This window comes from Ammodytes marinus (assembly GCF_949987685.1).
Source record: "Ammodytes marinus genome assembly, chromosome: 14".
In the NCBI taxonomy this organism is placed as follows: Eukaryota; Metazoa; Chordata; class Actinopteri; order Uranoscopiformes; family Ammodytidae; genus Ammodytes; species Ammodytes marinus.
Genome location: NC_137218.1, coordinates 18,709,290 through 18,728,714, shown reverse-complemented (window position 1 = coordinate 18,728,714; position 19,425 = coordinate 18,709,290). Strand labels below are relative to the sequence as shown.

At 39.9% G+C, this 19,425-nt stretch overlaps 2 protein-coding genes across 3 annotated transcripts; one reads left to right on the top strand and one right to left on the bottom strand.

Moving 5' to 3' along the window:
* Positions 1-615: 615 nt before the first annotated feature.
* LOC307260960 (ribonucleoside-diphosphate reductase large subunit) lies at positions 616-7,829 on the bottom strand. 2 transcript variants are annotated; one of them, XM_080041368.1, is made up of 19 exons: positions 7,768-7,829; positions 5,614-5,702; positions 5,344-5,521; positions 4,705-4,805; positions 4,542-4,601; positions 4,414-4,453; positions 4,125-4,287; positions 3,865-4,006; positions 3,694-3,777; positions 3,418-3,579; positions 2,965-3,044; positions 2,666-2,867; positions 2,396-2,545; positions 2,088-2,309; positions 1,932-2,008; positions 1,690-1,825; positions 1,507-1,602; positions 1,219-1,407; positions 616-1,126 (listed from the first exon to the last, which is right to left on the bottom strand). In XM_080041368.1, exons 3-19 carry the CDS (start codon positions 5,507-5,509, stop codon positions 935-937), a joined length of 2,262 nt encoding a protein of 753 aa, XP_079897494.1. In that variant the 5' UTR covers positions 5,510-5,521; positions 5,614-5,702; positions 7,768-7,829; the 3' UTR covers positions 616-934. The 2 variants fall into 2 exon arrangements, with proteins under 2 accessions (XP_079897494.1, XP_079897493.1); XM_080041367.1 differs by lacking the exon at positions 7,768-7,829 and adding an exon at positions 6,435-6,578.
* On the top strand, positions 7,288-19,108 carry rnf121 (ring finger protein 121). The gene is made up of 9 exons (XM_080041369.1): positions 7,288-7,412; positions 11,300-11,337; positions 11,594-11,735; positions 12,845-12,999; positions 13,102-13,209; positions 14,206-14,326; positions 14,435-14,568; positions 16,835-16,936; positions 17,541-19,108. Exons 1-9 carry the CDS (start codon positions 7,332-7,334, stop codon positions 17,659-17,661), a joined length of 1,002 nt encoding a protein of 333 aa, XP_079897495.1. The 5' UTR covers positions 7,288-7,331; the 3' UTR covers positions 17,662-19,108.
* The last annotated feature ends 317 nt before the right edge of the window (positions 19,109-19,425 follow it).

Here is a 19,425-nt window from a genome sequence, read left to right as displayed (position 1 = left end):
TTTGAAAATGCATCTTCTTTCATGTCTGTGTATTTCATCAACATAGTGTAGGGAAACATTACTGGTGTGTAGACTGAGGTTATGAATTGGTGTTGCTTTAAGTGTTTCTTCTCTGTGTCGGCAGCAGACCAACTGTACACCCTGACACAGTGCAACAGTGCAGGTCTCAGCTTGCTTTACACATTCTGCTCCCATGAGGTAGAATGCATTGACACATTGGGTCATTAAATCATCACCTGCGGCATCACCTGTCCCCAGACACAGCACATCCAGACTCCACTGGAAAAACATCTCAGCATGTAACCCTCTGTGGCAAATTGCAGGGTTGGTGCCATCATCCTTTCCAATTAAATTCTTGGTGTTGTGAGGCCTGTTATGTTTGCTCTGATCTGCCAGTTTCAAGATGCAGCATACTGAATACTCACCCATTTTTATAATAATACTTTTCTCTGTGGATATTTAACCTCATTAGAGAATTGCTGTTCTTGCCTCAATAAATGTTTGTCTAAATATGTATAATACCAAAGTATAAATATGACCAGGTTATAAGGTACAATGCAAGAAAACAGCAAAACAAATAATGAGACTTCAATTAGAGAATTTTTTTTAGCAAGTTTAATTTTCCAAACATCTAAAATAAAATACCAACATTAAGTTCATTAATGTGACCCACGTGTTACAAAATTGAATTGATAAAAAAATAATTCATTGTACCCTATTAATACTATACAAACATGTTTACACATTTCATGATGGAAATACTTAAATTATTAAATAAAAACTGCTTTGATTTGTGATATAAAAAAAGCTGCCTAGGTAGGACCCTTGTTACAACATCATACACGGATAAAAAGAAGCAATTAGTTTCCATAAATATATATTGAATTGGGAAGCTGGTGGAAAGGGTAAGTGTGTTTGTCTGAGTGAACTAGACCTAGGAACCGCACATTAGACAGTCATCTTTGTTGGCTAAGGAACAGACCATGGCTGCAGTGTTGCGTTCTTTGATCTCCTCCTCCTCGCTCTTGGCTGACTGGGCGTCCTTTAATTTCTCCCTATTCAGGGTGAACTGAATGGGGTTGGCAGCAGGCTTCGTACGCAGGTAGTACATGCCGGTTTTCAGGCCCTGCAGAGAAAAGAAGATGTGCATTAGGATGTTGTTTCTTGGCGCTAGAATGCAGCATACATCAAAACTGCATTCCCTTAGCCCTGACTTACCAACTTCCAACCATAGAAGTGCATGCTGGACAGTTTGCCATAATTTGGTTCAGCAATATGGATGTTTAGGGACTGGCTCTGATCAATGTAGGCACCACGATCCGCTGCCATTTTAAGGACAGTCTTCTGGGAGATTTCCCAAACTGTTTTATACAGCTGCTTCAGATCATCAGAGATCTCTTCGATGTCCTGTGGACAAGTCAGATGTGTTTAAATAATCTGCTATAATTACATTTATAGCTGCCGTAATGAATCATTGAATCCGTTTTATTTTGTGTCACTGTTTACCTGGATGGACCCGTTCTGAGCAATCAGCTGGTTCTTCATTTCGTCATTCCACAGTCCTCTCTCTGTGAGGTCCTTCAGCAAATGAGGATTCACAATCTATGGGAGAGGCAGAAACACACTCAGCTACTTTTCCTTCTATGGACACCTAACTTTGAAGGCACATCGAACGCATTTGGTGCAGACCTGAAATTCTCCAGAAAGCACCCTGCGCGTGTAGAGGTTGCTAGTGTAGGCTTCAATGGACTCGTTGTTGCCCAGGATCTGGGCAGTGGAGGCTGTGGGCATGGGGGCCAAGAGCAGACTGTTCCTCACACCATGCCTGAGGACACACAGGGACAAGAGAGGAGCAGAATCAGGGATGAGCTACAATATCCACATACATTAGAGATGGGAAATAACGAAAAAAAACTGTCACAAAGACTTACTTTGCAATTTTCTCTTTCAAAGCTATCCAGTCCCACAGATCTGTTGGGGTTACACTCCACATGTCATACTGGAGGATCTGGAAAACAAAGTTATTTAGGTTCAAACGGCTAAACTGTACCCCAGGATGGATTTGAGACATGATGAAAGCTACTCACTCCCTTGCTGACAGGAGAGCCAGCGTATGTTTCGTAAGGGCCGAGCTCGGCTGCCAACTCACAGCTGGCCTCCAGGGCGGCATAGTAGATGGTCTCAAAGATGTGAATGTTGAGCAGCTGTGCCTCTGGGCTTTCAAATGGATAACGCATAAGGATGAATGCGTCGGCCAGACCCTGCACACCGATTCCAATTGGCCTGTGACGCTTGTTAGACCTTTCAGCCTGTAGGGAAGGACAGAGTTGACACTGAGCACATAAGACCTAGCTGCATGGCTGATATAGTAACAACACTAGATAGGAAAGCACACCTGAGGCACTGGGTAATAGTTGATGTCAATAATCTTGTTCAGGTTTTTGACGATGACTTTGGTGACAGAAGCAAGCTTTTTGAAGTCAAAGGTCCTTTCTGGAGTGACATACATGTTGAGGGCAATGGATGCCAGGTTACACACTGCGACCTGAGTTTAAAAAAAGATAAAAAAAAATAAAAACACTTGAAAACAAGCATCAGCAAAATAATTTAATGAAACAACAAGCTAAATCTATTAGCTACCAATAAAACATCTCCTGCCCCTCACCTCATCTTTGCTAGTGTACTCTACGATCTCCGTGCACAGATTGCTGGATTTGATGGTGCCCAGGTTCTGCTGGTTACTCTTCCTGTTGCAGGCGTCCTTGTACAGCATGTATGGGGTACCGGTTTCCGTCTGAGACTCAATGATGGCGTACCACAGCTGCTGAGACGTCACCACACGCTTAGCCCTGCCCTCCTTCTCATATCTGAGGACAAACAGGAAACATGGAACAGGTAAGGTTGGCGCATAGACACACACGATCCGTTTGCTAAGAACAGGGTTTGGTTTGGTTCTGGTCTTACCGGGTGTAGAGCTCCTCAAACTCCTCTCCCCAACAGTCCTCCAGCCCAGGACATTCACTGGGACACATTAGAGACCAGTCCTATGAGAACAAGGGAGGAACAATAAGTTATGGGAGGAGCCTAAAACTGTCAAACCATGCAGAAAACACACAGTAGACTATAATTTATATTTTTTAAAGGTGCTGTGTGTAATATCGCAATATTTTGTGGCATCTAGTTGTTTGATTCCAGATTGCAACGCTCAATTGGTAACCTGTCCCTTTCGAATAACTATTATTATACATAGTTATATGATTATACACCAATTAAAACATACTTATGAATGTTATATTCCATTTTTCTTTTCAAGTCTGTTCTGAAAAAACACCAATATATTCTACACACTGCACCTTTAATTCAGACTTTAAAGTTTGTGGGATTCGAGTCAGGGAGAATTTTCCCTTCAGTGTTCACCTGATTGTTTTCCACTCGCTTCATAAAAAGGTCGGGGATCCACATGGCATAGAAGAGGTCTCTGGCCCTCTGCTCATCCTTCCCTGTGTTCTTCTTCAACTCTAAGAAGTCAAACACATCAGAGTGCCACGGCTCCAGGTACACAGCGAAGGCCCCGGGTCTCTAAACAAGCCAACACAAAGACAAAGGTGATTACACAAGAAGAGTCTATAGCAACAATAGCAACAATGTTAATTTTTTTATTGTAGTGTGTTTAAAGCAAATCAGATTCTTTACCTTGTTGCCACCCTGGTCAACATAACGTGCTGTGTTGTTGTACACTCGAAGCATAGGAACAAGCCCGTTAGACTGCCCATTAGTCTGAAAACAAGAAAACAAAAATGTATGTAAAATGAAAGATCCTCCATGTGTACTTCATTTGAATCCCTCGTGTGTGTTCTTTCTCACCCCAGCAATATAGCTGCCTGTTGCTCTGATACAGCTTACTGCCAAGCCAATACCTCCAGCTGATTTGGAGATGAGGGCACACTGCTTCAGTGTGTCGTATATACCTTCGATACTGTCGTCCTTCATGGCGAGCAAGAAACAACTGCAAAAAAGAAATAATAATCAGATATGGAAAAGACAAGTCTATTTTAAAGGGAAGCATCAGAAATGTAGTCAGCTTTGCTCAGAGCCTTCAGGTGCCCGCATGTTGTAGTCCTTACCTGGACATCTGTGGCTTGTTGGTGCCAGCATTGAACAGAGTGGGTGAGGCATGGGTGAACCACTTCTCTGACAGCAAGTTGTAGGTCTCAATGGCAGCATCAATGTCTGTTTTATGAATGCCGACTGCCACTCTCATCAGCATGTGCTGGGGCCTCTCAGCAACTACAGAAAAAAGAGTAAATTAGCAATTCAATTCATAATAATAACGAGTATTCGAATAACAAATTACCTTGAGAGCAAGTTCCTGCACCGATAAACATGCATCTCTAAAGGAAAATCAACTCTCACCTTTGCCATTAATCTTTAAAAGATACGACCGCTCAAGAGTCTATTGGGGCGAAAAGGACAAATTAGATTTATAATCCAAGTATCAGCATGAGATATTGAAATTAAAAGGAAATTTAAAGAAAAATCACCTTAAAGCCAAAGAAGTTGTAAGAGAAGTCTCTGTCGAAAATTATGGCTGAGTTGAGGCGCTGCAAGGAATATCGGATATTATAGTGAAAAAATGCTAAACATAATTACACTGAATTCAAAATTTGAAAACTCGGCTGATATATATCATTCAATGTGACTTACAGCCTTGTTCTCCCGGACAATGTCTAGCGTTTCCTTGGCGATCATAGGAGAGTGCCGTTGATTTAACGGGTTCACGTAGTTGTACAGGGATTCCATCACATCTACAAAACCGTATAAAGTGTAACATCAGCATCAATGATTGAATCACTTCAAAAGTGAACAGTGATAAATGCCATGGTTTCCTGTAAAGACCACCTCCGGCAACATTATAAAAAAAAATTAATTTGATTTATTTACACAAAAAAAGGTTGCTTTAAGCGGGGTTCCTGCAGATTCTTTAACATTTAATGAAATGACTTTTCAAGCCCAATTCCCCCATATTCAAAGATCCAACATGGCATAGTTTGAGACATGAATCAAGGTTAATTACTGTTAAAGCACAGGAAATTGTATCTCCAGCGCTATCAAGAGAAAAAACACTCAATGTAGTCTGTATTTTTTTCTCTTTAAAAATCTTCAAGGACTCATGTCTAATTTCACAAACTTTCAGGACCTGTGGGAACACAGTTTAAAGTGACTATGCTGTATTAATTGTATTATAATTTCAATTAAGTCATATTTTTAAAAAAACATTTATTACATAGGCCTACACAAAAGTCCCACAACTTTTTGTATCTTTTTATGGTAACTTGTGCTTACCACTGAACACTTTCTTGGTCTCCTTGTGCAGGCTAGACACAGCGATCCGTGCAGCCAGGCCGGCATAGTCAGGATGTTTGGTGGTGAGGGTGGCGGAGGTCTCAGCTGCCAACGTGTCCAGCTCCACTGTGCTGACTCCACTGTATAGACCCTGGATCACCTTCATCGTAATCTGAGCCTGCGCAAAGGGAGGTAAAACAACCGTGTCACTCCATTACTTGTTGTGTATTTGTTTAAATACAAATAATAGGTTATAGAGGTTGAACTTACAGGGTCCACAAAGTCAGAATTGAGTCCATAGCAAAGCTTTTGAATGCGAGATGTTATTTTATCAAAACTAACTGGCTCCTTGCGCCCATCTGAAATACAAATACAAGGACAAAATGATTAGACATCAAACTTATTTATCTATTTTTTTCTGAAGTAAATTCTCAGTCAAGTTGATTAGTATAAGTCCAGGCAGCGGCTAATTGGACCGCCTTTACTGATCAATTAACCCCTGCGCTGAACACCTGCCTGACCAGTTGTTATGACAACAAAAGGATGATAGCTTCCTACTTCGCGCCATAACCACACAAACCATACATGACTAATAGAAGTAACCCTCTTCTTACACATTCATTAACTTGGGAGACATTTTGTCACCACCTTTACCTTGCAAAACACTAGAATAAAACAGTTTAGGCATCGAAAGTTAAAAACAAATACTTAAAAGCCTTGGCTGCGTCGCCTTTATCAAAACACATAATAAGTCGTAGTGTATTCAAAATATATGTGAAACAGGCAAGAAACCTTCAACCTGAGATAAAAAAAAAACGGACAGATTTTGTCTTTTGATAACTGCAGACTTTGTTTATTGTTTCGACGGAAACACACAAAGAAACAAAAAACAACTCATTTAAACAGGGCTGAAAACGAGCTGCAGCCTAAAGTGTATGTGTGTGTGTGAGTGTGTGTGTTTGTATTAACAGGTAGCTATCACTCACAGCTTAGATACATTTTAGGAGTTTTCCAGGACCTTCACATCCCTCGCACGCGACTGCATTATCTGACAGTGTTTGACAGCAATAATATGAAAGTCAGCTACATACCTCTCTTAATCACATGCATGTCGGCGACAAAACTGCTGGTTTCCTAAGCCCGCGGTTGTTGGTGTTATCTCCTCTAATGAACTCTTGTAAATGATGTTAAATAACGACTGTGGCACAGTTGTTGTAACAGAAGTTTACTACACTGTGAGTACAATCGACGGACACAGTAGAATCTCAAACCGAGAGCGCCAACGACCGCTCAGACGCTCAGCCAATCCGAGAAGACTCGTACCAATTTTTAAACCAATCACAGTCCGTCCTACAATCATTTTACAGCTTACAGCTGTCTGTTGCCGTTTCCGGGTGTATTGTGGCGGGATAATTCAATTCATTCGCACACAACCGGTTTTTATAACATGTAATTATGTGCTTTATTTCCGCAATAGGGCTGTGCTGTGTGTTGCGAAAGAAAAACAAAGTGTGACTCACATAATTGAATTCCAAAATAACCACACTAATGCAATTTAGATTGTGTTAAAACAAATAGGCTACTCTCTGCAATAAACATCAACATGTGCAAATATTATGTGTGTGTAATAGTCTATGGTAGTTTTTACCCCTTATGCATGACAGGGTTTCACTAGGTCATGGAAAAGGTTTGGTCTGGCTTTGCGAGACTATGGAAAAGGTAATGAAATAGACTAAATGTCAAATACTTTCTGTCTTGGGAAAATCCTTAGACTATTCAACACTACACTTTACTTCAGTCCATATACATATCTATGTTTCAGCAACACTGATGAACAAAAAAAGAAAGTCACAGGCTTTATTTTCTGTATTTGACCTACATTTTTTAGGTTTGCTTTATTTTGAAGGAGAAACAGGACCGGATGTGAACCTCTCCCGGCTTCGCTGCTGATGGTTATGGCCCCGGAAAGGTAAAGAAGCACTCCGAAGATGGCCGGGGTGTTTGATGTGGAGGTTGATGGTGTGGAGCACCACGACCATGGCGTGGAGCACCACGACGAGCCGCACCAGGTGAGAGTAGCGGGCCAAACTGAGGTATCGCCAGGGTTAAAGCAGATTGGGTTCATATTGGGCTGCTACCTGCCAGCTGTATGGACCTCTGTGTTAGCTACCACTCACGGCTTTAGCCGGACGTGGAGCAGCTAGACACCTTTTTGACATATTGTGACCAAGCAGAGGCGTGGGCGACACAAGGTGCGCCGTCCATTCAACGTAGCTCATCGTGCTTTAAATCGACCGAACGACAGGGTACGCGAGAAACGCCCTGAGAGCCTGTTAGCGACGCTAAGCTAACTAGCAGAACAACGTTCAAATCATGCTACTGCGTTAATCTGGTTTATATAGTTTATTATTGTAGTACCGTTACCTTTTATCCCAGCTTCTCTGCTACGTTCAGAAATGTCCAAATATTGATTAGTAAACAATTACAATTGTATAAGGTGATGTGGCTGGCTAGGTCAAAGGTCACTTACAGGCTTTTCTGTGCTAATGGCCAAGAGGTGTCAAGTCAGGAGAAGCAACCAAATCACTTCCGGTGGGGGTTTTCATCTTTAATAACCCCAGTAGTGATGGGAGCTAATAGTCAGTCTGTCATGTGAGGTGTAGGTATTAAATGTGAAGCAGGGGCAGGATAGCTGAATGACCGGCATCACATTTTGAAAGGCTGAAAACAACATACACATTAGTTCCTGGTGTTTGGTTCGCTGATGATTTAAGTGTATGTGGTTTGATGGAAATCTGCTTCTTGTGTTAAGTTGTAAGAGAACACAAAGCGACTCTAATGTATTCATCTGCTGAGTGGAATAGTTTTAATTTTTTTGTAAAGAATGGAGAGATTTCACATCAGTCGCACGGATTGGCATTTACTCCCATTATTACTTTTTGAAACATGATTTAAAATGTAAAAATGAGCGAATGATTGCTCACACAGGAAATGGAGAACAGGAAATGTGGTGTACCTGGAGCAGAACTAAAACTTGCACCATCTCTTGCTGCCAGCTTTTTTTTTCCAAGTATGTTAAAGAAGTCTTGAACCTGACTGTGTCACTCTAGAATGTCATCTTGCTGTTTAATGATTTAATACGAATAGTAATTTTAGCGCTCTGCAGTTGGTATGCGATGTAAGATCTGGGGGTTAGCCAATAGTTTGAGAGGTGATGCTCGACACAGTAGTTTGGTGTTCATCATTTTTAGTATCAGTCGCAAACTTTTGCTTCTGTATTTTTTTTTTTTTTTAACATTGTATTGAAGAAAATTAGGCAGTATGGTATACATTCAGAAACAGTTACCGTTAAGTGCATTTTCAGTTTTTTCCAAATTATGATTTCTTAACCCCTCCAATACCCACCCCCTTTCCCAGCTTCCTCAACATAACAAAATAAATAAAAATAAAGACAGACAGACAAACAAGAGCAAACAGACAAGGACAGGATAGAGCAAAATACAAGATAATTAAGCAAGTAAATAAATATATATAGGGGAAGGTGGGGTGATTTGTGCAACTTTTTACTCAAAGTGATTTTAAAGTGAGGCCTTGACAGTTATGTCTCCAACTCAAATATGTACATATATTTCAGGATGTTGTGCATCCCTGGCAATAAAAACTTTGGATCTGGAATAAACTGTTTAAGAAATATAGCTTTCGGAAAAAAAGTTGTCTTGTCGCACAAATCACCCCACGTAGTGGGGTGATTTGTGCGTCATTTTGTCACAATGACAAAGTCACCATCATCATCTTTCTGGCCATCTGAACTCTCATCAGTGGTGTCGTTAAGTGGAATTGAGATGTCACTCTCTTCTGAGCTACTGTAGACAATCACTTTCTTTTGGTGACCAGCGTATACAGCCATGCCACTGGCACAACTCTCAGAAATGTACTTTGCACTAGTTGCTCCGTGCTTGTGGAACCAACTGCCACCTGACAAATGTGATTCCCCCTACATTTCTGCCTTTAAATCAAGGCTCAAAACCCATATGTACACCCTGGTGTTTCCTCCCCATTAACCTCTGCACTACTTACTTACCTCTGCACTACTATCTGTGTTTATGTGGATGTATGGGCTTTACGTCTTTTATTTTGGTTATTGTTATTTTACCTTCATTGTTTACCTACTGAATGCACTATGTACAGCACTTTGGACAGTGCAAACTGTCATAAATGTGCTTTTATAAATACATTTTACTTACTTACTTACTTATAACTCACCCAGGCCCTTGCGCACAAATCACCCCATCCCCAGAATTTTGGATAATAGGCATGATGCAGCAATTTAGGGTTGACATCGTGCTAACTATATAGACTCAAAGTGTAGCATACCAAAGCACTAAAACATGTGTCAAATGTTTTCAAACGTGTCTATAATTGTTCAGACACAATAATCAAAAAACCTTGATCATGGAAATTTTACTTTGAAAGGCAAAACACAGTTTTTTGAGCTTAAATGTGCTTATATCTTATTCCTTGTGTCTCCCTTCTTTACAGGATGAGTCAAATGGATGGCTCTTCTTAAATATGTGGTCACATTTCCAATTTCTTCCACGGTTTTCTAGAAACAAGGGGTTTTGCAACTTCCAAAATGCACAAATCACCCCACCTTCCCCTATATATATATGTATATGTATGTATGTCTCAATATTGCGTTATGCAAATAATGGAATTGTTGCAGTACTTCACAGCTGGAATTTTTTTTTTTAAACATGTTTTAAAACCACAGTGTTCATAATATATGTCACTCCTACAGGAGAGGGCAGGGTGGTGGACAGGCAGCAGCGCACAGATAATAATTTAATGCAAAGTAGTGTAATGTAAAGTATGTTTTGGGTTCTACTGTGCAATTTCACTCGCAGGCAGACGGTCAAAATAGCTAATCAACGGTTGCCAGTGACAATGGAATTTATCCGAGCAGCCTCTCAAAGCAAATTTAATTTTTTCCAATTTTAAAAAGGACATGATGTCACAAAGCCAAGATTTAAATGATGGGGGGAGGCGGGATTTCCATAAGAGCAAAATGCTCCTTCGAGCGATCAGAGAGGAGAAAGCAATTACATTGGATTGAGTATTTGTTGCAACATTTCCATCTGGAAGTCTTCCAAAAATAGCTACATGAGGAGATGGTGCGATATGGATCTGCGCTATTTCAGAAATAACCTTAAAGAATGAATCCCAGAAAGTAAATAACTTAGGGCATGTCCAAAACATATGTGTAAGGTCACACGGTGAGAGCGAGCATCTATTACATTTATCTTCAACCGTATCTGGGTAGATTTTAGAGAGCTTGGACTTGCTATAATGAATCCTTTGGAGCACTTTAAATTGAATGAAGCTAAGCGCTGCATACATGAAGAGGAAAGTTTGGTATTTGTAAGGGCTTTACTCCAAAACTGATCAGAAAGGGTCACTTGTAGTTCGTCTTCCCAGTTCGATTTGATTTTTTTCAATTGTTAATTCATTGGCTGGCAACAGTAGGTCATATAGATAGGAGACATGACCTTTAGGGGTGGTGTTAGCTAAGAGAACGTGGTCCATACCAGTTACGGTTGGGATAAGTGGGAATGCAGGCGAATGAGTTCTTGCAAAATCCCGTAGTTGAAAATATCTAAAGAAATCCGAACTGTTTAATCCAAACATGGTCCTATTCAACGTCACTCTTTCCTTTCTACAAATGATCAAATAATCTGTGTCAAGAGGAAACATCAACATGTATAGAAAAAAAATTCTGCGTTCATATGAGGTTCATACAGTGGAATCTGCCAAGCCACACTGTACTCAAGTATCCCCTGTGTGTCATATTCCTCAAAATATCTTAGATGTTTTTTTTATAATCAGTTTGTTCAGATGCTTATTTGGTTAAGTGTCATCAACAATTGTCATAATTATGTATTTTTTCCTTTTTTTTTAGTTTGATCTGTCCAAGCTTTCACCAGAAGAGAAGTGGAGGTTAGTATGTTTGCCACACAAGGCTTCACAGTCTTCGTCGGTTGGCCTGTCTCATAGTTCAGTACAATTTCATGATTGAGGGTCACACTTTTAAACCAGTTCACAGTCATTGCCAGTAGGAGACACCAGTGCACAGAGCTGTAGAGTGAACCTTCAGTGCCATGCCTATCCTGCATTGTTATGAATCAGCAAACAATGTGACTCTTAGCTACGCAATGCAACATGAGCTGAGTATTGTTCCTCTTTTTATTCATAGGGTGGAGCATGCAAGGATGCATGCCAAACACAAAGGCCATGAGGCCATGCACGCAGAGATGGTGCTCATCCTCATCGTCACCCTTGTCGTCGCCCAACTAGTCCTCGTGCAATGGAAACAGAGACATTCAAAGTCATACAATGTAAGAAACACAAGAAAAATGTATGTTTGAGTTGGGACATAACCTCCATGTGAAGACTCATACAGAAAAACAGTTTTGGATTCAAATATCATGTAGCCAAAAGCAAGGGGTGTGTCCCAGTGACAAGGAAGGAGGGGTTAAGAGAACACGCACTAGCACAGAGTTGTCCCTAACAAGTCTGTATTTTATTTTTTATTTTATATCCATATGCCAGCACATTATTGTATAAAAGCAGGGTTTTTCCTGCATAGAGAAAGTTTTGGCGCGCGCCAAAGCGGATTTATCCAGCGCCAAAGGAAAATCAGGAGCGCCAAAATGATAAAGATTGAGAATAAATATAGCTATTTAAAACTTCTCCAAATTCAGCCCAATTTAAGTCATCCTTCTTGAGGGGCTGGGCAATAACTTGAATTTGATTTTCATTTTTATCTGGACAGAAACTGCCCTCTCCCAACCCCACACCCTCTTAAAATACACAAACCGTTTGCCTTTACTGTTGCACATAGTCGCGAACCCAAAAAAAGTTGGTCGCGTACTGACCCCCCAAAGGCCCATTCTGAGCCAGGAAAAACCCTGAAAAGGTGCACTATGTAACTTTTGGTGTGTTAGAGAAGTGAACATTTTCTAAGGTATATTCTCATAACTGATTAAACAAACCATCCTCACAGGAAAATTGGATCCCTGGAACACTGTTTGAAATTAGAAAGCTACCCGAAAAGTACTGTTTCGCTGTTGTTGTTTACAGCAGCAAGGCCCACAGTTTTGTTAACAAACCTATTCTAGTCTAACATTTGGTTTCAGGTACTTCAAAATAATGTTGTCTTTATTTGATGATAGAATCATTCATTACTAACAATTACTTATAGAGTATGTAAGATAAACTAACCGCAGGCTGTGCAAATGTAAACAAAACCCCCTTCCCATACACTGCATAGTGCACCTTTTTAATGCAAGTTTTTTTCAAATAAATACATTTTTTGTAGTCTTGTCCCAAAGTATAAAATGTTGCTCTGTAGTGTCTCTGTATGTATGCAAATTGTCTGGTGTCGGTAACTTGTGATCTCTGGTGTACATGCATCTTCTAACACGTACGCTCTGCTGTCCTGTAGCTGGTGACTCTGTTCCAGATGTGGGTAGTTCCTCTCTACTTTACTACCAAACTTCACTGGTGGAGGTTCCTGACCACGTGGTTTATCTTCTCTGTCGTCACAGCCTACATCTCCTTCCGTGCCACTCGCAAGCCGCTGGCCTGCACCACACCAAGGTACTACAACCACTGTTCACACTTGATCTGCCTTTCCATTCAACCTGAAATGAGCGGTCCAATACATATTCTGACATATTCCCCTCTCTTTGGCTACTGTAGGTTGGTGTATAAGTGGTTCCTCCTCCTCTACAAGATCAGCTATGCCACAGGAATTGTTGGCTACAGCGTTGTTATGTTTACACTTTTTGGTATAAACCTAATATTCAGGTATGTGTTGTCAACAGCGTGTCTTTTAGGTAGTGCTAAATAAACCTTAAGCATAACAAAATAATTCAGTTGACTTGCACCTTTTTATAGAGACTTTCAAACTGTAGGCTTAAGTCATGTTTTCTTATGTGCCATTTGAGGATGTACAGTATTTGTATAAAATCACACGTGTTGTGCACTACACCAATGTTTTAGTTTTTTCACCCATTTTAATCATCACTGCCATCACAACATCCACCATTCACCTGCATCACCAATTCATATGTGAAGTCATTTCTTAACTGGCTGTGTAGTTGATTCCAGGATCCAGCCCCCACATGGGTTACAGAACTTGACTGACTTTATCAGAATAAAACTGCAGAAAAAAAAACTTAATTTTGTTTATACACTCCATAGCTGACCTCAGGTGTATGTATTTAAAAGTTAACTCTGGTCATGCGACGCGTAAAGTAAACGTGTGTTCAGTTTTGAAAATGCATTGTCATTGTATCAATGCTAACATTTGCATAATGACATCCCAACATACGTGGGGAAGGAAGTGACACATTTCTTCCCCACGAGAGAGATGAGAAAGAAAAGCTTTTATGTCTTCTGCTTCAGACACAGAAGTGGAAGTTGGTAATTTTAGCTGAATTTAAAACAAGCGTAAGCCATATGGTAATTGTTTCTTCTAATTTCCACAAGATAAAGTTTCCAAGTGTTCACTCACTAATTCATCACTCACTCATCTTTTAATGCTTTTCCGGGCTTGGCTTATGGGGACATTTAAATACGTCCTTGTATTTTAGACTGGATCTATTGATTATCAGAAATAGCTGATTATCAAAATAGATGTTCAGCTTCTCGAGGTATGGACAAACAAGTAAAGAAGAAAAATAAAAGGCTTACCATTTGGTGTTTTGGTTTATAAAAATGTATTTTAGCTTGACATCATGTATTTATGAGACAAGAACACCAGCTTCGCCATGATTCCTATATAGTGCCTTCTCTGTCCAGGATAAAGCCAGAAGATGCAATGGACTTTGGTGTTTCTCTTCTATTCTACGGGCTGTACTACGGGGTCCTAGGAAGGGACTTTGCAGAGATGTGTGCTGACTTCATGGCTTCAACCGTTGGGGTAAGTAGACAGAGTGCAGACACTGTATGTTTCTGTGCCCTGTTGAAGGTCAAGGTCTGTAAACTCAAAGTACATTAACCTGTTTTCTCTCTTTTTAATTTTTTTTAGTATTACAGTTCATCCGGCATGCCCACCAAGCACCTCTCTGACGATATCTGTGCCGTGTGCGGTCAGCCCATCCTGGTAGATGTCAGTGAGGAGGGGATTATTGAGAACACGTACAGATTATCCTGCAACCATGTGTATCCTTCATTGTGAGGTAGTTTCATGTCACTATCCCTGTGTTCCAATACCCATACTTCCAGGCTATTTAGCATGCCAGAAAAAATATTTTGCATATTGAATACATGCCAAATGCAGTATACCAAAATTCCCGGAAGCCAGCATGCTTTTTTTTGCTGTTTTGACTCACAATGGAACTTGCGTCACATCAACTGAGCTGCTGAGCTGGATATATGAAGGCATTTTCATAACTAAAAGTCAAACCCAAGGTTCATGTTTTTGCAATATTGTGTAGATTTGATCCAGTCTGGTTGGTTTCACATTGCAGTTCTGGAGGCGCACTAACGAACTTAAAATGACATACCTACGTCCTGTCGTCATAACTTATGTTAGAAATAAAAATATACGTGTTCTTTAGCCTTATTTATGAAGGAAAAAATAATCATGGAGAAAGGTGTAAAATTCGGGATCTTGGCCTCAGTATTTATTTAAGTAAATTGACAAGACAGGTTGACAGGACAAAAAGCAAGAAGAAGTGAGTTCTCTGTTCAGCAGAGTCTCTTTTACATATTTTTGACATTGTCTACTGATTGGTCAAATCTTGTTGTCATGCAGTTTTCAGAGTCCGTCCCTCTTCTTCCTCCTGGCCGCCCTCTGCTGAACTTTGCCGAATAGGGAGGGTTAATTTAGCAGGCCTTGAGAAAGTGTCTAAAGCTTGCTTGGCCAAAAGGCCCTTAGTTCTAACAGATACTGTTGGCTTCAGGAGTGTCTTATCTTATGGGAAAATCATTGTTAGTTCTATCCTCCTCTCCCAGCACCGAGACTGAAGTGAAACATTTATTACCATCAAATGTGAAGAATATATAAATTGTTTAATTGATTATATACGAGTAAATGCAAATTAAGGAGGGGGGTTATACATCATCAAATTAGAAATATATATTTTCCTGACACTTACGTGGGCTGCGTATCCCTATACTGGACATTGATTGGTTTGTAGATGGGCGTCGCCTTCATCAGTTTGTATGAATCAAGAGAAATGATTGAAAAGATTCAGCTCATTGCCGCTATAATATTATTATGTCATTTTTTTAATGTTAAGGTGGTATTGCTCTCCCTTCCTGTCATGTCCCCTGTCTTTCATCCTCTCAAGAAATACCTGCAATTGTCTGCATTTTAATAAGTTCTTTCCAGTTAACTTTTTATCCCATTGTCCGAAAATATTTCAATTTAAAACCCTGTCTCATTTCTCCTCTTTGCGACTGGCAATAGCCTGCTAGGACTCCACACATTTGACACTAGACACAGACCAAACCTTGTTTTAACACTTCTCCTCGGACCAAAGTTTGGCTGTTATCAGTGTGAGTTAAGTTCAGCTGCATGATGGTTTATTTCATGCCTATAAAAGGTATAGTAATGGGTTTGTGTAGGAAGTAAACTGTGCAATCAATCAGTTATGGCGACCTTTATGTCAGACTGTTATGATGGTCTGTTTATCTGAATGTACATTACTTCCCCAAGATTATACACTCAGGCAGCCTTATTTAGTGTAGCTTTAAGGCAGCTGGTTTTAGTATTTGGTTGGTGTTTTTAAACTTGTTGCACATTTGAAGTGAATCACATCTACGTTAAACTGGGCAAAATTCCCCATTTTCACATAAGTATAGGGAATCTGCATGGCACAACTAATAACCATCACAGAGCCCAAATCATATACCAGCAGACCGATGTTATTAGCTGATATTGGGGTCGGCCGATATTGAGGAAAAAAGCTTTTCAGCACATAACAGTATTGTACACTGTATTTATTTGACACATATTCTACATTGAAGTTTATTCAAGTGCAAAATCCTGTAGAGAAGAGTTTTGGAGCTCCCTCACCGACAATGTAATTCAAAACAATCCCTCAGATATGGACATTGGCATCAGCCCAAACATTTTAAAATGTAATCTAATAATTGCATTTTAATTTAATTTGTCAGTTTAAGCCTACACATAGGTTCCTTTTCTGCCAGTGCAGTAACTGTGGTCGGTATTTCAACCAATTAAGAAAGTAACTCCTTCCTGACAAGGTACTAATGATTGTTTTATAGAACTATTGTTTTAACATAATTTTATTTATTTATTTATTTAATTTTGCCTGAATCGGGAGGTAACTGTTGACATCGTGATAACCAGTGGCTAAAAAGATAGTACCTTTTCATATTTCAACAATAAACCTTGAGGCAGGATAGGTTTGAACTGTTGCTTACACACTGTTGTGCCAAGCCTTGACTCCGTACCCAGCTTCCATGAGTTCTGCATAAGAGGATGGTGTATCGTTGGAAAGAAGCAGATGTGCCCGTACTGCAAGGAGAAGGTGGATCTGAAGAGGGTGTTCAGTAACCCGTATCCTTTTTGTTCTGTGATTGCCACACTCAAAAGTTTATCTTGTTGTTTTTTCTGTGCTGCATTATTTCACTGTTTGTTTTTCACCGAATATCTTAATTGGTGTCATGTCAGATGTATAGTAATGTGTATGCACAGGATAAATCCACCTCATGTGGGAGGACAGTACCTTCAGCTCCAACCTTTTTTGGGGCTTTTTCAGATACTACATCTTACCAACAGCCAGGAAATCCAGTCATGACAGTAACGGGAGACACCATTTTTTCTTGTAACAGAGAGGAAGTTGTGACAGTAAAGTTTAGGTGAACTTTTCAGGCAGCTCATCACAGGCTATTCGGAATGACACGTAAAACAGTTATAGGTTATTTGCCAAGTTCCTCTTCCTTCTTGTGGTTTAGAGATTACACTTCAGACAAACTATGTTGTCTAGGCAATGAAAATAAAGAATGTCCTTTAGAGAAACTGAAAGCGGTTTCTGTCTCCTTTTGGTCATGGGACATAAGTTGAATGTGTTTAAGCTTCATATAGGAACATATTGTCGTCCATTTATTAACCTTTTAAGACTGTTCTCAAAAGTTTGTTTTCCCTGAACCCATTTATTCAGCTGGGAGAGGCCACATGTCATGTATGGACAACTTTTAGACTGGCTTCGGTACTTGGTGGCCTGGCAGCCCGTTATTATTGGATTTGTGCAAGGTATCAACTACGTCCTGGGTTTGGAGTAACCCGCGACTGGCAATGGATATACACGCCGCACAGAGAAGATATGCACTGGCTCAAAAGACTGAGAGCCTAGCACTGAACTAAAACACCAATAAAAAGTGTCATATATATACTTTTTGTATATATTTGTAGGCACATAATGTCTGTATTTACGGTTTATCTGAATTTTATTAGTAATCTGACGTCCCAGGAATTGAATTTCCCAGGATTTGCTTCGAACAGCGGTACATCTTAATTATTGGTTTGTGGCCTAGTAAAACGGTTGTAAAAAATCATTAGAGAGGTGCTTTTTACTAATTTATGTCTTAAATGTTTGTTGATACTTAGTTAAAGGATCTTGCTTGAGTTTTTTTTATCCTCATGTCAGATGGATATCACACATGAGTAATAAATATTCACTGAAATTCAACATAAGTAAATGATCTTTGTACATGAACGTCATCTTGCCCATTACGTCATCCAATGTGTTCACTCATACAGAAGTTTGACCTTCTTGACTTTTATTTCAAGTTTTGAACTTAAGTGAGACAAAAGTGTTTCCCAAGCTTCGACAGTCATGCGTCATGTGACAGAGGGCAGGCAGTGGGGGAGGGGGTAAACAGAGGATTCCTCATACAGGCAACTCCTAGTGTTACCGAATTTCAAAATCTCCTCATTGACTTTACGGACACTCGTCCTTACTAAGTGGAAAAACAGTCATATTTACCCCCTTGTACAATAACTCACTTCATAAAGTTTGTATGATTTAAAGTGGAGGACTGTCATCAAACAAGGTCTTCTGTTTTTGCTTTACACATTTGACCGGGTCAGTACACCTAAATGACAAAAATAAAAAGGTCCCCCAATACTATTTCCAAACATGAAAATAGTTTTTTGTTTCTTGGAACTACTTCCTTCACCTTGAAGAAGTACCGGTGAAACTATTTAAAGAGTTTAAAAGAGTTACTAAATCTCATATTTAATGCCGTGAGCACTGCTTAAATGCAATTTACATCTGTTATGTTGCTATGGCAGAGATGAATATGCCAGAGCCGGCCAACTAAAACAAAAACTATCTGCAGAGCTGGATAAGACTTTTCACAATTTTGGTGAACTTTAATAGAGAGTCCCAAAGCTATCGTACCGTGTAGTTTTTTGATTCTTCAAACTCAATTTGCTCAGAATGATCCTTTAACTCAGTGGGAGTGCTGATGGTGCCAGTCTTATTTTTTTCTGTGATCTGTTCAATCCCAGGTCCCTTTTTTATATACTTGGATTTTTTTAAATCCAAAATTGCTGGAAGGTAATGGTTGGTTTTTGCATTCACTGGTCACAGTAGTGTCTTTTACTTGGACCTCTCTACCGACTCGCACAGTAAAGGGACTGTGTACAACAAGGCTAACATGATCTTTTTTTTTGTGTGTTAATGTTTTGATCAAGACCAGTTTAATAAATGTCACTTGGTTCAGATTATGTGTGTGGGTGTTTTGTTCATGTATCCTTGAGGACAGACATGACACCATTAAAATGTGTCAACAAACGGCCGAGATCTTGATTGGGTTAGTTTAAGAGGAAATACCCATGCACCCTGATGTCCAGGCGTGGGTGTAGGGAAGTGACCTATGTTTGTGTAGACTATATATAATCACAAACGGCAGTCTAAAGCACAACCTTTCTCGTCATGAAGCTGCCATCTGTTGTGGAAGGTAATATTACTTTACTAATACCAATGTAGTGGTTTTCGCTGTATACTGGCATTTGTTCTGAATATGTTGTGTCTTTGCATT